Below are 17258 nucleotides of genomic sequence, written 5' to 3'. Positions count from 1 at the left end.
TGTGAACAATGCTATGAGGGTTTTAAGTTGTTACATTATATGCCAGGTAGGCCTACAGCCTGGAGAAAAGAGATAACACACGGTATGCTCCTCCTCACTCCTACATTAATCTAACCCCTGGATCAACTGAGCCCACACTGGGCTGGAAGAAGTGTCCGCAAAAAGAGAAGCGAGAAGTTGTGTGCCTCTTAAGACGATGTGAAAGTTGTAATGTAATATAAATATGACATTTTGTTCATGAAAAGATTTAGAGAACCAGAAATGTGATAATTGAGAATAAACAATAGTCAGCAGTTTCACTTTTCATTCAACTACTAGGGTCATAAAGGCATTACAGGGAGGCCTGAGGCTATCTGTGGAGCAGGCAGTTGAGGGGCCGAAAGGTCAAAGGTCACCGACTTCAATCTTCACATCCTCACTGACTTTATTAACACAGAATGGGTCAAGTTACTGGATCAATCGAAACATGATCTATCTTTTTTTCATGTTTCACTGTTGACCCAGTGACAGGAACAATTAAATAACTATTTTTTTTAGGCCTTTTATTATTTTATAGGACAGCTGAAGACATGAAAAGAGAGAGAGAGAGAGAGAGAGAGGGAATGACATGCAGCAAAGGGCCACAGGTCGGAGTTGAACCCACGGCTGCTGCGTCGAAGAGTAAATCTCTGTATATGGGCGCGTGTTCTACCAGGTCAGCTACTCAGGCGCCCAATTAAATTAAATTTTTAAAAAATGACAAAGAGCTCTTTGTGAACAGGTGTGTGTGCTCTGACATGAAATCAATAATTGGTGGTAGTTTATTCTCACACCACTCTTTAGACATCCTCACCATTATCAGCTGCCAGAGAAACAGGATGCTGGTTATGGGACAGATACAACAAAGGTGCCCGTTGACATAATTAGTGATGGGCGAGGAGACCTGATCGCTGGTTAGCTATCAATTGAGGGTCATAAAGGCCATCATATCACAGGTTTGGATCTAAGGAAGTAGTATCATAGTAGTGTCATACTTAAACATCTCAATTTATCGTTACTTTCTATTTAAGGTATTTTCTCATCAGAGGCACAATTTATGGATGCAACTTGGACAAGTAGGTGCCATTTCTCTTACTATAACACCTTAGTCAGGATTATGTCAGTTTGAACACCTAAAGAAAGAGACGGTCTGTATCAACTTGATTATACACCACTGCCCATAATGATACATGGTTGCTTGTCTGGAACAACAACAAAAAATCACACTACTAGACAGATAATAGCACAGATGGTTCATGTAGAATCAATGCTGCCACCTAGTGGTGATAATGCATGAATACAGAAAGGACATTACATGCAGTCAGTCACGTCAATGATTTCTTTTTAAAAGGTTTTGACAAAAGTATACATATATTTTACACGCTGTTACATTTAGTTCTCAGGTCAGCCCTGTGTTGTGTACAGAAACTGTAATGTGTCCGCACTAATAAACATGGTCAACTGGGGTGCAGTGGTGGAATGTAACTAAGATTAGTATTTCTCACTATTTTACCAATGCATTAATGGAGATAATCATCATGAGATGAATTTATAATGACAATAATCCTTAGTTGCTGTGTTATATAAAATAGTTTAATGCACAGATACGAAGATCATCCAAATTTGTGCAGTGATATTTGATCCCCACCACCCAATCATGCAAATTATTATTCCAGGACTTTTTTCCTTAAATGTTCTGTTCTATTTTGACTTTTAGTTTCCAAGGAAACCATTAATAAGTACACAGCTTTAATCTAGACTCAGTTTAGCCTGACTTTTTTTAGAAGGGGTCCAAATCTGTATAAAATATGTTCAAAGGGAGCGCCTGGGTAGCTCACCTGGTAAAGTGTGTGCCCCATGTATAAAGGCTCAGTCCTTTCTGCAGCAGCTGCAGGTTCAATTCCAACCTGCAGCCCTTTGCTGCATGTCATCCCCCCCCCAAATAAATCAGATTAGACCACAACTTCTGTTAAAAACCTTTCAGTTACAGCTATTTTTGTGACATGACATCATGACTTTGTTTAAACATACACGCCCACTTTCTTAAGCCAAGTGGATACCAACTGGCCTACAACAACAAAATGCTATTTACACATTATTGTGTGAGTGATAATAATTTCATTACATCATTAAATATAACCTTGTTGCATATCATTCCCCAGCTTTCTGTCCTCTCTTTACTGTCCGCCCTCAGAAGAAAGGGTAAATATGAGGTCAGTTTCCTTATGAACTGTAAAAATCTGATTTAAAAAAAAAAAAAATAGACTAGATGAACCTAAACAATTTCCATAGGAAACTGCTCAGTACATCAGAGAAGAAACAAGCAATGGTCAAAATAAGAGTCTGAAACCATTAACCAATAGCCAGTAGCTTTTAACATATGATTGCTATTTTTAGTAAACTGTTCCTGATGCCAGAAGTAAAACTCAAAATATCTCTCCACCAAATTTTGATTTGTAGCTTCTCTCTCTGTTTGTAATACCGGCCACAGTTAGGACACTAGATGGTGCTGCTGACATACAAGTGTCTAACTACGCCACAAATTTACACAAACGGTCTGAGATGTTGGTTATTTGGAATTTTATCAAACTAACCACAGTAAACACTTATCTACCCCTCATATGCATATCATTCATTCATACTTCTGCATGTAGAGGGGCTTGTATTCTCTCATTGGTCGTATGTCCTATAGGCTGCCACTGCATAAAACAGGCTAAGTGAAGATGATGTGTGAATTCTGTCCCCACAAATAATTATCTTGTGTTCGTACGTAAACTATCCTTCTTAGGGAAACTCAATTTGATGACAGTTCTGAGGATCAAAGTATTCAAAGAGAAGAAGAATCTTTCCAGACATGTTCAATGTCTACAGTATGCATAACATGTTCTAATACTCAAGGAGGTTCTTTGATCATAAAGGCAAATGCCTGATTGAGTCATATTTTCTGCTAACTTTGAATATACATCACTGCAAGAGCAGATCAGTGTTTTATTTACAATTTTTGAGAACTGGTCTCCTTGTTAGTGGTACCTGTAACAACGTGGCGCCAGACTTCCATTAGTATCTCATTTAAGCTGTTAGGTGAGACAGTATATCATACGTTTACATTTCAGCAGTACCGTATATGTTCCTCTAAACCCTATAGCCTACAAGATGAAAGAAATAAAAGATGGAGGGTAGTTGGCCCTATTTTGTTTCAATAAATCATATTCACAAGTACATTTAGGATGCTGCTTGGATTTGAAACAGTATGAAAGGTTGCAGAGGTCGAATGTAACTGAGCACAGATACTTAAAGTACAGTTTTGAGCTATTTGTACTTGAGTATTTTTATGGTATGCTAGTTTAGAGTTCCTTTCCAATACATTTCAGTGGTATCCCACTTTGTGTTCCACACCATTCATTTGACAGTTATTGTTACTTTGCAAATTAAGATTGGCCTTAAACATATAGGCCTATGTATAATCAGCCTAATTGATTTAAATCCAGTGCTAGAGATTAAACTACTATGTAGTTAACTTCAACCTCAACCACCTACGTTAAAATGCTTCCTACATATTAACGTGTCAGTAGTAATATTTCAAAAAGGAGTGGTGGAATGTAACTAATACTTTCTGCTTCTACTTTAAGAGGGAAATATTGTACTTTTTACTCCACTACATTTATCTGACATATAGTTACTTTTCAGATCAATATTTTATATACAAAAGTTAGGATCAGTTCATAAAATATTTAGATTAAACTACCCAACAGTAGGTTAAATACAGTTTTTGTAGGCCTACGGGTACAGTACAGATTTTGAATGCAGGACTTTTACTTTTAGGACTTATTAGGGCCTACTTGTAACAGAGCTGTGGTATTAATACTTTTATGCAAGTTACATATGAGGTAAGTATGAGTAGACTAGGCCTATTTCTTTCACAACTGAAAAAAAGGTGCGTCTCTAACTGAATATTATCAAGTTTTCAGATTGCATTGTTAATATGTGATGAAACGAGCGGCTGTTTCCTGGCTCTCTGAGTGTTTTCACGTGACCACTCTGTAGAACCCGTGCGCCTCTCTGAAGCAGGCAGCGACAGACACTGAAAGCAAAAGGCAACACCGCAGTTCCAAGCTCAGTAGTTTACCGAATTACTTCAATAGGCTATAGTTAGAGTCGACGCTTGTCATTTTCGATTATGTTTTCATTCGGGGAGAAAATAGAGTTTCTCATAGGAAACCCCTTTTCAACGCCCGTCGGTCAGAGAATCGGTAAGTCGCAGTTGCTTTTGAAACTATGGGCTACTCCGAGTTGTTCACCGTTGGATTCAATTTGACATCATTTCTTTTACATGATAAATATCATGTTTCAGCACTTTATAACCACACTCAACAGGGATGTAAAACAACTTAACAACACTTTTAATTTGGATTTCCTATTCTAAAATGTTCAAAAATGAACTCCAAATTTGACATAAACATAGAAAGAAGTCTTTAGAGGCAATGACGCGACAGAGGCGGGACTCGTTTCCCTCTATCTTTCGTGCCATTGGTTGCTGCAAGTTAAGCGACACTTACGTTGGCGAATCAAGGATGCACGTTGTGTTACCTCTCACTTCCTCAATCACTGATGTGTTTCGTCAAGATACAATTTCACACCTTAGGCAAAAGCGTTACTGATGCTCTTCAGCAAGCATATGCCATGTAACACAACTTTGAAAGCAGAAGTATTTTCTCATAATGGCAACAGGTTGCTTCTTTTTGTCAGACCACTGAAAAAAACTGTAAAGCCAACACATCCAGACTTGAGGCTAGCAGCCGATGCCTGGAAAGATGTGTAATCATCAGGAGGACAGTCATGAGTAGTGAGAAAATGTTACACCACATCTCAAGCCTTCCTTCCTCTTATATCATCCACTCACTTTCTCACACACAAATGTCAGCGAGGCTTCAGCTACTTCTGAGGCGAATGAAAACAGAAGCAGCTGACAGTCACATGAAATGGAGGGAGCCGAGGAAGGAGAGAGGAGGGAGGGAGGGAGAGATGCAAGGAGTTGAAGGGAGTTACATGTGATTGAGAAAGGCAAGTGTGTGGAGCAGTGTGGGGGATGTTGGTGGAAAGGAATGAAGGGGATTTAGAGATTCATGAGGAACCAGTGAGGGATGAAGTGCAAAGAAAGCTGGCTTTGATTGCTAAATAGTTTGGAATTAAATACATGTTTGAGAGAATTATTTTTATTTCAGTCAACTTGTTACTATAAACAATGAGTTTCCTATTAAAACACTATTCTCTGACTTCACATGAGATATTTCAGCATTTGATTTTTTTGTCTGTGCTCTGGATGGGGTCTTGTTGGATAAAGGTATTGACAGGTATTTCCACCAACCAATCAGATCATTCTATGATGACATTTGTGGGTTTGTTTGCTTATGCTGTCAGTAAGAGGCCATTTTCAGGCAAATCTGATCCAACCGTGTCCACACAGTCCTCAAGAAGCAGATTTGAGGGGCTCTCAACCCAATTTTACGCATGCAGATTATGTTTTCTTTTTTTAAGTACCAAGTATTACTCAGCCTGTAAAAACTGTTGTATCACGTCTTATATGGCTCTGAAGAGCATTCTTGAAAGTCTGAGAACATGATGATTTCACCAGGATTGGCTTGCACACGGCACAACAGCCTGCTTTAAGTCTATGAAGCAACTAGCTGATGAACATAGCATTTAGCAGATAAAGAGCCCAGCGTAACATACATTTCTTGTGTAGCATAATGTGACTATGACTTGCATTTCGTTGTGCAAAAACCCTGTGTTGTAGAATGATAATACATGGACCTTGAACCTTGAAAACATTTGTCAGATGGTCAGAAACACAATGCCAAATAAATAATGATTATGCTCCATGTCTCCTGGATGCATACACAGGCAACAGTTTGCTTGCATGTTGAGAACAATAACAACTTTATAAGGTATATGTTAATATTGTGTTTACAGCGTGTTGCTCTGCCTCCAGGTGGCCAAACATATCATGATTAATTGATAATTGATCAGTTGTTGCTTATGTAGTCACAAACAATTAGTTTTCAATAGAAACATTTATGATTTTAAAAACACATTTTCAGGTGTGTAATCTCAAGTGTCAGTACTGCAAATGCGGTGTCGATTTTTTTGCTTAAGATTCACAGAAAGCTACAAAGAAAACACCCAAAACTTTAATAAATGATCACGTGGTGATCTTATTTCCTATATGGATATACGCAAGTGTGGGCCACATATCTTATTTTTCATCTTTTCAATGTGGTGTGTTATTAATGTGAATCATGCTAGAAATGTGTATCCCTACGGTCACATTCCTCCCAGAACGATATCTGAAATACACCTGTAAAGAGTAACAGAAGAAAGTCTTCTGGTTATTGTGCATTTTTTTCTATTCCCGTATCGGTATTACTGTATAACTTTAACTTCACCTGATTCCCTCTCTGTTGACAGAGCGAGCGACCAGCGGCTCTCTGCAGGCGGAGGACTGGGGGCTCAACATGGAGATATGTGACATCATAAATGAGACGGATGAGGGGTAGGGTTGGTCAGACAAGTAACACACTTTCATCAAGAAGCCACAAACTATTCCCGTTTAGTGCATATTACCTAACCTCTCTGACTAATGAGTACACTGTACTGTATGTCGGTTTTATTTTTGCATGACATTTTACTGTATCACTTCATTTATGGTTTTGTTGTCTCCTTTTTTTATATTTCTGTGCAACTGGTTGTGACTGAATGATCTACGTGTGCTTAAGGCCAATCTAATAGTTTGCTATGCAACGCGATTTATAATGCTAAGAGGAATGTCACTTCAAGCCTGGAATGCAATGTGTTCGTAGTGGTAGTTGTATTCAGTAAAAAGATTTGTGACTTTATTGCTAGCTCTCTCTTATTATAGAGATGAGCCATAAACAAAACTACTTTAATATACCCCTTCTGCAACAGCAAAGCTTTATCTTTTTGTGTTGCTTATTTTCATTCATAAATGTCTTGTTTTTATTTTTTCTCAGGCCCAGAGATGCAGTCAAAGCTATTAAGAAGAGAATTGTAGGGAACAAGAACTTCAGAGAGATCATGTTGTCACTTACTGTGAGTAATCATCAGTAGGTGATTGTATGTAAAAGTTTGATTCATTATTTCGTGAGTTGAGGATTGAAGGGTGTGAGAGTTTAATTTGAAGGCCAGAATGGCCCTTGCCCTGATTGGCTGGTGGCCTAGATGATGTGTGAACATGAATCAACATTCAATATTGAGGCAATGTGAGAAAAAGCTTTATTGTGGAGCAACTTGCCTCACATAGATTTAATTACATTTGCACTTTTTTTTTTTTTTTTACATTGTGGACTGTATCGCTGTCGTACAGGTTCTTGAGGCCTGTGTGAAGAACTGTGGCCAACGTTTTCACATTCTTGTGGCGTCGCAGGAGTTTATTGAAGGAGTTTTGGTCCGTTCCATTCTTCCCAAACATAACCCCCCCACTGCCCTCCATGACAGGGTGCTCAGCCTCATCCAGGTAAATATGATAGAAACTGTTTGCACTAGGAATGCAACTAATGAGCATTTCCCTTATCAATTATTCTGCTCTCTCAGTTTTTTTTTTCTTTCTTCCTGACCACCCTATATAGAAGTAAAGCCAGCAAATATTCACATTTGAGAATCTGGAGCCAATGGACTTGTGAAAAAACCTAGGGCTGTCAAACGATTAATTCTTTAATCGCTGAATTTCTATAGTTAATCACAATTAATCACATGATTAAAATTCTATTATTTTGCATTTCAGAATAGTTTTTAAGTACATATTAACAATGGAAAGCAATTCTTACCAATGTAAGTACCACTTTGATTGGGAATCAAATGAATGCAAAGAAAGTGACTTTATGAACTTGACTTTAAGATTTTTATTTGTTTATTATTTATTTACTGTAAACAAAAGAAAAGTGTGTGAATCTGTCATTATTGCACAATTCCTCCATGTACCTAACTAAAAAACGACTTCACACAACGTGCATATGGCTTTCGACGTGTCTACGAGACGTCCGGGAGTTTTGGAAAATAAAAAGCACCATTCAGGATTGGGTTGCTGCCGTCTTTCTCCATCATGCCTGCCGCAGCAGGATGTGTTACGAGGAAGTATGGCAGCTTGATGATAAGTAAAGGTGCGGCAAAGGGTCAAAATAGTAGCCTAGCCCCAAAAGGCCGTTCTAGTGATTTTAGAACAGCTAAGGGGCGCTGTTAGGCACGACGCGAAGCTGAGGGAAGTGTAAAATAAATTAATAAATGGCGGCATGTGATTAAAAAAAATGAACGCGTTATGCTCGGCCCTTAATCGCATCGCGATTAACGCGTTAATGCTGACAGCCCTAGAAAAAAACCCACTGAAACAATCAATTGATGATTAAAATGATTGCAGATCAATTTTCTGTAATGTCTAGTCTGCACTCAGCTTTATTTAGTTTTATTGGAATTCTTGTTTTGCTTTCTTTAAGTGGTTTGTCTCATCTGTATTGTGAGATATTTCAGTGGTGTGTTGACGTCGTACAGCTTTCAAAGTTGACTTAAGTTGGACTCTTTAATGCCTAGGGACGTGTTTCATAGTGTTATCTTCAGTGTTCTTTGTGATTTAAATATCTTCATACATTCCTGTGCTGAAGCCAGTTGCGTGTAATCACAAACTAGCAGTAATGACAACATTAAATATAGCCTGGCTTGTAAATGCTGAAGGGCCATTCCTTTTCTGTTGTCTTGTTCTTTGGCCAGTATACTGTGTCATTGAACACTCATTTAGTTGTCAGTCATTGTCATTATGTTTCGTCACATGTTCTCCCTCCCATCCACAGTCATGGGCTGATGCGTTTCGTAGCTCTCCCTCCCTAGCGGGGGTGGTGTATGTATATGACGACCTGAGGAGACGTGGTCTGGAGTTCCCCATGACAGATCTGGATGCTCTGTCCCCCATCCACACTCCGAATAGGGTGAGACTGTCTACAAAGTGAAAAGGACACGCCAAATCAAATGTATGTGCAGATACAGATATCAATCTCTACACTGCGCTTCTCGTCATCTTGCAGAGTACCCCAGAAAACGGGACTCCTGAAACGACCCCTGCTGCAGCTCCCACACATCAGTCACAACCACAAGCCCCTTCCAGTGTTCCCACTCAAAATACGTCACCTCCAGTCCCATCCAGCGAGGGACCAGCCTCCCTCTCTGCAGAACAGGTACCACTGCCTAAATACAGTTCAATTCAGTCAATGACTACATACAGCAGGTGAAGAAAACTATCACTGACTGAAATGGACTTTTGAAAGTTGGTGATATTTGCAGACTCAAGATCAGTTTTTCACTCTGACATTAAATAATCTTTTTTTTTTATTTTCAGTGTCAAAAATCCTTATTACATCCATTGTGATTCAGTGTTCCAGAATAATAAACCATGAAAAGGTCCAAGGAGGCTTTAATAGTTTTGGAAGGAAAAGCCCTTAGCATTTAAACCATTAACTTAGACTAGAGATTAACTGCATCTTATATCAGGTCTACGGGGGTCCCAAACTGGGCACGGAGCATTGCAGGGCACATGTAACCGGGTGAACAGGCCCTTGTCAGAGCTGACAATTTGACTTGAAAAGCACAGACGTAATTAATAATATTGTCAATTGCTTCATTGCATTGCAATAATTGCTGGAGCAGAGCCATAATTGATGCTATTAGTTCAGTCTGTGCTTTTCCTGCTATGACATGCCAAAATATACTGCAACTCAAATGTAACTGTATGACAGGAGTTATAGGTTGTTTCTATGGCTATCTAATGTTGCCTTGATACAGTGTAATAGCAACATGTCGTTCTAATTTTAGTAGTTAAATTACTGTAGAATAAACTGCTATGGATAAATCCAAAAATGTGTTTCTTATCCAGGAACAGAAGCTGCGAAGTGAGCTGGCGCTGGTGAAGGGAAATCTCACTGTGATGTCAGAAATGCTGAATGAGCTAATACCTGGACAGAGCCAGCAAGATGACACAGAGCTGCTACAGGTGTGTGTGTGTGTGTGTGTGTGTGTGTGTGTGTGTGTGTGTGTGTCATTTACTGTATCCAAGACTTTGCCCCATTGGCATCATCATTTCATCACTAAAACAATTACTTGTGGCAAGTCAAAAGTAAGGAAATGTATAATCACTGACCTGTGTGCATTTGAGCACTGAAACCTTTGGGAGATATGACTTCATATTTGTTGTTCAGGCTACATTTCTGTATTGGTACAGTTTGTTGTATGCCATGATGTTAATCGATCTTACATGGAGGGAAAAAAGTTATAGAAGAGGCTGAGATACTAATGAATTATTCTCTCTCTCCTCCTCTGTCCAAGCAGCAGCTGTACTCGGTGTGTAAGAGCATGCAGACTCGAGTGGTGGAGCTCCTCCCCCAGCTGCTGGATGAAAGGTTTATTGAAGAGCTGCTAATGGTCAACGATGACCTCAACAACGCCTTCATCCGCTATGAGAGGTGTGCTGCAGCCTAGCTTTGTGTTTTGGATAATGTTTTTAAGGAAATGTTAGTTTTAAGAGTGCGGTAGGCATATTATTTATGGCTCATTGTACTACTCATTGTATTGTAATTGTGTTTTAGGTTTGACAGACTGAACAGGGCACAAATTCCAAATACTCAAGAGGTAAGAAGGTGACCACTCCTCCTCATTTCTGCAATAAGAATACACACTAGGTGACGCCCACTGTGTTTTGTCCTCACTCTAGCAGAGCTCTACCACAAGCCCGAGCCTCCTCGACCTCAGTCCTGAGCCCTCGACTCTCAGCCAACCTGCTGTCATCACAACAACCAGCCAACCAGCAGTCAGCACCTTGGCCAATCAACAGCAATCAGCCAACCACAGTGTGTAAACTTTGTATAACTTTTGCTTTATATGTGCACTCTTTTGTAAAAACCAAATCCATATGTTTAACATTCTTGAAAATGATGTCAGGCTTTTGTAAATGAGTATTTCTGGTAGCAAAAAGGATGCTGAGAGGCGCCCTGGTAGCTCACCTGGTCGAGTGTGCACCCCACGTACCAAAGCTACGGATTTGATTCCAACCCGTGGCCCTTTGCTGGATGTCATCCTCACTCGCTCTCTCCAATTTCCTGTTTACAGCTGTCCTATCAATTAAAGGCAAAAAAAAGCGCAAAAAAAAAAAAAAGGAAAGCAAACAAGATGTTGTGGCTGGGCATGACATGGGCATTGAGTGAGTCTGCACCATTACCAAGCCGTCGTACGCTTGCAGAGTAGGCTGAGTCTGCACACCATTTTAACAGTATCTCAGCCAGAGCAAACGCTGAATGCCTACCTTCACCACATGGCTGATACAGTACAAACACAACAATGCAATCTTGAATTGATGAATAAAGTCAATTTATCTGCTTAATGCGTCACATGCCAGGCTCTACATTAACAACTATGTTGCCAGGGCAGCCAGCAGTTATCATTTTTTCCTCTGTGGCATTGTTATCTCGTCAACGATTAAGGACACAAAAAACCTAAATCGCTCTGACAGATCCATGCTTTGTTTAAGGTGACATCTCCTCCCGCCAGCAAATGTCCCCCCCCCCCCATTTAAGAGCTTTGCTCCGCCCTCGCTGCTCGTCATCCCTTCTTGTTGGATTGTGCCCCGGCTGTATAAAAAGGAGTGCACAGAAAAGAAAGGGTTGTACAATAACATCGCCATGGCTAACATGTCCACTTAGAAAAAGCCTAAAAAATGCACTGTTGGATCATATTATGTGTTTGAAAGTTGCCATGCCTATATTCAGAATCCCGTTTTTCCATAAATTACAAATAATGACATTTTGGTACAGAAATATAAACATAGAAGCATTTTAATAATGTTTAAGATGTAATATTAAATATGTGTAGATACCAAGATGGAGGGTTTTCAGCTGTTACTTAATGAGTTAACCATCTGTCTTGCAGAAGAGGAGGAGGAGTTTGACATGTTTGCCCAGACGAGGGGCAGCTCCCTGGCTGAGCAGAGAAAAGGGTGAGTGGTGCTAACTGGTGACACACAGACACACATCATATCATGACGCGCACTCGCGCTACATGCGTTGTGTTCTTATTTGCGTGCAGCACTGACGATGAGTGCCTCGTCACCACATTAACCTGACGTAGTAGCCTTAGCTGTAACTGGATTTACATTACAGATATCTGCACTCTGTGACTGAATGTAAATATTATTGCAAGTTTGCAAATGTTTCAGTGTAGTTAGATGAAATTACAATCCAGTTACTTTTGTCACTAAGGCTCCAATGAAAGAATGCCTACCTATAGTTTAGTTTTACCCTACAGTACATGATACCACACATAAGGAACACAAAGCCTTAGCCATTTTCATTTTTTGAATTAGGTTTTCAGTTGGCAATTTGGATTTTAACATTAGCATCACAAACAAAAAGGTCCTTTTACCAATAAGGAGTTAAAGACAGCCGGTCTGGGCCACCCCCATAGTCTTATGTTTACAGGGCATGCCACGTAATTGCAATGTCCACGGTTTGACTCTCGGCCAAAAACCTGTGCTAAAATGTATTATTGGTTTAATGCAGCCTACATTGCATCACAGCATTACGATACGTCCTATCCCCAGTGTCAGGTATGAGGACCCAGGAGCTGTGGAAGGCCTAGCTGGAGCTCTGGATACGAGGTTGCAGGTCACAGGAGGGGTGTGTATGCCACCGTATACCATAACACACATGGATTTGAACAACATAGTCCCTGTAAAATAAAAGTACAAAGTATCATGCTAATTGTGTAGAGCTAAAACACAGTGTCACCTTATCTCTCTCTTGATTGCTTTTTTTTTTAGATGCTACCAGAGAAAAACTCTCTGCAGACCGATGTTGACAAACTGTTTTCTTGTGATATGGTAAGAGAAAACATGTCTCTCTATAAACTTTTTTTCAAAAATAAATAAACAGTGTTTATTTTTTTCAAAAATAAAAAATATGCGATGGGTGATGTAGGATGATGTAGTCTATATCGACGACGTTCCACTTCCGGGATTGTTCAGGTGCCGCCGGAAATTCCGCCGGATGTCCCTAATTTGCGGCCGGATGTCCGTCACCTTCCTCATTCTTGTGTTGGCGTTGTTCCACCAAAACAAATTCCTTCCTATTTTGCAGCTGCACCGTCTTTGTGTCCGGGGCTTAGTGCCACCCAAGACGATTGTGATTGGTTTAAAGAAATGCCAATAAACCAGAGCACGTTTTCCTCCCATCCCGGAATGCTGTGTGGACTAGCCAGACCCTCCTCCGCAGCGCTGTGGAGGAAGGTCTGCCAATGTGAGACTAAAGCGCAATTTATGGTTCTGCGAAGGCTCCACGCAGAGCTTTGCCGTAGCCTATGTGAGTGGCCTGAAGTTTATACTTGTGAGTGTGAGAGAGATTAGCTTCGGAGCGAGTAGCGACTCTAGAGTCATAGTGAGAGAAACAAAGTGTCTCCCCTGTGTTTTCTGACCACGGTGGGAAATCTGTAGCAGGAAAAGTTAACCCTCCTTGGTTGTTTATGGAAATGAGTCAGGGGAAATGCAACGCTACCAAGCCCCGACATGCGTCACCGCGACGTGGCGTTGTTACATTTCTGGAGAGGTGCACGTCAGGCTACGGCGTAGGCTTGTGTCTCCACATACCTACGTACGTAGCCACGGCGTAGCTTTTACGTGGAAGTATAAATCACACTTAAGGATGATGTGATGTTTACTCTGTGTTTTTTTTTTTTGTGTGTTTGGAAATGCAGGGAGACCAGTCTTCAGTTAGTGATGGAGTGTCCAGTGAAGGTAAGTTTTTTTTTTCTTCTCTTTACTGATCCATTGCTGCCATTTTTGTGTAAAAATGTTTAATATTTCTTGCTTACTTCCTGTCTGTTCATGCGCATACACTACTCTAACTAGAACTGTCCCTTTCAGAGTTTGATAAGTTTCTGGAAGATCGGGCGAAGGCATCAGACCACAGCAGTCAGGCAATTCGCGGCGTGCCGCCCTCCACATCCAGACTGCCGGCGCAATCTAACCGGCAACAGGACAGATCAGACAATCTCTTTACACTTTAAATCTGAGGACAAACGAGCGAAGCAGGTGGATGTGAAGGTCAACATATAAACAGCGTCATATTCAAATATACCTACAATCAAACACATGCTGTGTTAAGTCAGGTTTTCTCTGAAAGCACACACACACACACACACACACACACACACACACACACACACACTACAGACCTGTGACCTGCTGCATTATCAACTTATTGCATGAATGCAATATTTCTTACTTAATTCCTGCTGTTTGTTATCTTTATGTAAGTATAAAATAATGTATGTGACTGTATTTATGAACTGTATTCTTATAATGTTGATGTATACAAAAACTGAAATTAGAACAAGTGTTTACAGTTAAGTATAATGTTGAAGATGTCATATTACGCCATCATGTGCCTTTGACCTAGACAGCTGATTGTGTCTAGAGGAGAATAAATTATTGTCCTGCAAACATGTTGCATCTGTCCTCTTTTCAAATAGTTTCTGCTACTGTATGCCATTATCTAAGCTGCCATGAAGGGAATTTACCCTGAAGCTTGTTTTAAAACTGATCTAAGTGCAGTCTTTGTGTGTTCTTTTTCAAGATCTTGTGTCTGAGGTGGCCAACACAGCTCTGCCAAATGAAGGTCAAATAATTATTTTTTTCTTGTTGTGAAATATACTTTTTCGTCTAATACAAATATATCCTTGATGACATCTCGGTTGGTGTCTCCTTGAAACAACGCATGAAACTAAACTCTAGCTTCTCACATTTGTCCTGTATGTTTGCTTTGAAGTTAGCCAAAACAGAGCCTTGAATAAGAAGTGGGAGCTTAGGTGTGCTTTGGCCATACTCAGTAATATGTCTGCTGTTTGTGTTAGAGGGCACTGATTTCAGTATTTTGTTGTTCACAAGCTCAAGGATGTCTGGTGTAGGGTACATAGAGTCCCTGAAGCACCCAGAGAAGAACTCATAACTGAACGGGTGAAGAGAAAAACGAGAAGCGATTTATCATCCTTCTGTTGTACCGTGCACACTGAAAACCATGCCTAGATCGTTCAACTGTGGTGTCTGTCTCTGCTGGATTTCTGTTTCTGTCCTTTTACATGGATCTGCATCGTTTCCTTCTAACGTTTCAACCCAGATGCAGTTTCCAAATGTGACTGTTGTTCAAGACGAGGAGGACACAGGCTGGGATTCACCATTTGTTCAGCTGAGAGCCAGTCTACGGTCCTACTCGAAGCCTGTCCGCCCATACACCCTGCTCACAAACGCTGAAGACTACCTCCCCAAGCCCAGACACCGCCGCCCTTCTCGTCTCCTGCGTCTTCTGGGATCCTCTTTTGACCTGTTTTGGATGTCCATAGATCAGCCTTCTGAAGCGTCGAAGCATTATGGTGATGGTCAAACTGTGGGTAACTTGTCACTGCATGCCAAATTACCCAACTACACCAGTGCATGGAAGAAGTTTAACCTGAGTTCTTCTCCAGAGCTGAGAAAGGCGGCAGCAAACAATCACCAGATGCTGGTAAAGGAAGCTGCAGACCTGGACCTCGGTTCTCTGCCTTCACATGTTGCCAGTTCCATCAGAGACTGGTTAGTGCGCTCTGCCACTTGTGGATTAAGCTACCAATGGGTGGATCATGGTCCTGCTTTCTGGCCACGTTGGCTGCGGCAGACTGATTGTGAGAGATCAGATGGAGTGCGAAGTTGTTCATTTCCTGGTGGGATGAAGTGTGTGCGAGCTCAGACAGCTCACATAAAGATTCTGGCTTGGCACTGCTTGGAAATCAGAGAGGGAGGCGATAGGTCTAGCAGGATTACAGCTGACAGGTCTGATGGCAGCATTAAGATGGGGACAGGTGAAGACATGAAAAGGTGTATATGGAAGCAAGTGCCTTATCCTGTGGTCACAGCATGTACATGTTCATGTTAATGAATGTTTTTCTCGCGAGGGCCTAATAATTTCAATCCTCATACCCTCATCTTCAGCTAGGTTTCTATATGCATATGCATTTTTATACTGTCATTGAGTTGTTTGAAATAATCAAATTTGCTGAACTGATTTTCCAAACCTAATCAGAGCTTTTAATCACTTATTAAGACTTAGACTTAGACTTCTCTTTAGTGATCCTTTTGGGATGACTCCCGCAAGGAAATTAGATGGCAGCATTGAGATGGGGACAGGCATTCAAGGCATTGCATGTAGCCTACCTTACTGGCTTTAAGCAGAATTTAATAAAATATTTCCTTGAAATTGTTGAATTATTTATCTGTCAAGTTTTTTTCAGCAACAATGCTCTTTTTGGTCACAAGCTTGCCTAAAAGTCAAATACATGTCTGGTGCCAGGTCAGTCCTATATTCCTTTTTGGTTGTACTACATTCAGATCATGTGGGAAATTAATGTATCAGTGGTTCCAGTGTGTTTCCAGAAGTGTTTTCAGTACACTGCAAACATCTTTTTTTTAATTTTTTTTATTTTACATCAAGGAAGATTTTAAATAACAATCTAAAAAGAATATCTATCCTATCTTAAAGAGGGAAATCCAACATAAATTAGTATCCTGTTGGGCCAGTCTGAGAGTGTGATGACAAATGTATTGTTGCAATAGGAATGATTTCCTTTTGTATTGATAATAACAGCACACAGGCAACTATAAAGATGTCCAACTGCAGAACATGGGATGCTGAAGATGCTGGTGTTCATTACAGGTAGGAGCTCCTGGGTTTAATACACAGGGAGCATGGTGTGAATAGAATAGTTGTGGATTTATAAGTCATAAGCACAAACCTGCTGTCTTTGTCACATGACAACCGGTTGGCCACAGGTTGAAGTTGAGATGATGTCTATTTAATCATTTACATTTACACCATTGATATCCTATTAAAACAGTCTATAATAATTGCCTTGTGTTTACATTTGTGAGTTGTGTTTTTGCAATACATGAAAACATCACTTAAAGAACTAACTTAATCACCTATGAATGTGTTTCTGTACTTACATGTTTTGAAAATAATGTAGAAAATAAAAATGTAGCCTACTACCATCAAGCTTTTAAAATGTGTACTTTTCTGCCTATTCTGGCCTCACCCTATTTGTAATGTCTGTATTGGGGTGGTCTGACATCACTTTGATATCAAACATATTCCTCCCACATCTACCATAAA

The 17258-nt window shown here is 40.2% G+C and overlaps 2 protein-coding genes across 4 annotated transcripts; both read left to right on the top strand.

Annotated features, from left to right (window-relative positions):
• The first annotated feature begins 4052 nt into the window (after positions 1-4052).
• LOC144526901 (target of Myb1 membrane trafficking protein) lies at positions 4053-14560 on the top strand. Of its 3 annotated transcripts, none has more exons than XM_078264643.1 (15): positions 4055-4268; positions 6484-6568; positions 7047-7125; positions 7400-7549; positions 8874-9008; positions 9105-9254; positions 9950-10066; positions 10402-10535; positions 10659-10701; positions 10787-10919; positions 11995-12061; positions 12665-12740; positions 12884-12943; positions 13813-13852; positions 13982-14560. In XM_078264643.1, the coding sequence occupies exons 1-15, from the start codon at positions 4196-4198 to the stop codon at positions 14122-14124; spliced, it is 1485 nt and encodes a 494-aa protein (XP_078120769.1). In that variant the 5' UTR covers positions 4055-4195; the 3' UTR covers positions 14125-14560. The 3 variants fall into 3 exon arrangements, with proteins under 3 accessions (XP_078120778.1, XP_078120769.1, XP_078120761.1); XM_078264635.1 differs by having other exon boundaries at positions 10784-10919; XM_078264652.1 differs by lacking the exons at positions 13813-13852; positions 13982-14560 and having other exon boundaries at positions 4053-4268; positions 10784-10919; positions 12624-12740.
• Positions 14561-14659: 99 nt separating this feature from the next.
• LOC144526919 (noggin-3-like) lies at positions 14660-17129 on the top strand. The gene has a single exon (XM_078264664.1). It carries the CDS (start codon positions 15135-15137, stop codon positions 16023-16025), a length of 891 nt encoding a protein of 296 aa, XP_078120790.1. The 5' UTR covers positions 14660-15134; the 3' UTR covers positions 16026-17129.
• The last annotated feature ends 129 nt before the right edge of the window (positions 17130-17258 follow it).

The sequence above is a fragment of the Sander vitreus genome, chromosome 2 (genome assembly GCF_031162955.1).
Source record: "Sander vitreus isolate 19-12246 chromosome 2, sanVit1, whole genome shotgun sequence".
Lineage (NCBI taxonomy): Eukaryota > Metazoa > Chordata > Actinopteri > Perciformes > Percidae > Sander > Sander vitreus.
Note: the sequence above shows the minus strand (reverse complement) of the source record. Positions and strands in the feature narration are given on the sequence as shown.

Bases quoted from the DNA above. Each gene is read 5' to 3' on its own strand.
- LOC144526901 (XM_078264635.1), top strand. From the start codon at position 4,196: ATGTTTTCATTCGGGGAGAAAATAGAGTTTCTCATAGGAAACCCCTTT. The intron at 9,255-9,949 runs GTACCACTGCCT...TTTCTTATCCAG, and splicing joins CCTCCCTCTCTGCAGAACAG to GAACAGAAGCTGCGAAGTGA. The intron at 12,741-12,883 runs GTGTGTATGCCA...TTTTTTTTTTAG, and splicing joins GGTTGCAGGTCACAGGAGGG to ATGCTACCAGAGAAAAACTC.
- LOC144526919 (XM_078264664.1), top strand. From the start codon at position 15,135: ATGCCTAGATCGTTCAACTGTGGTGTCTGTCTCTGCTGGATTTCTGTT.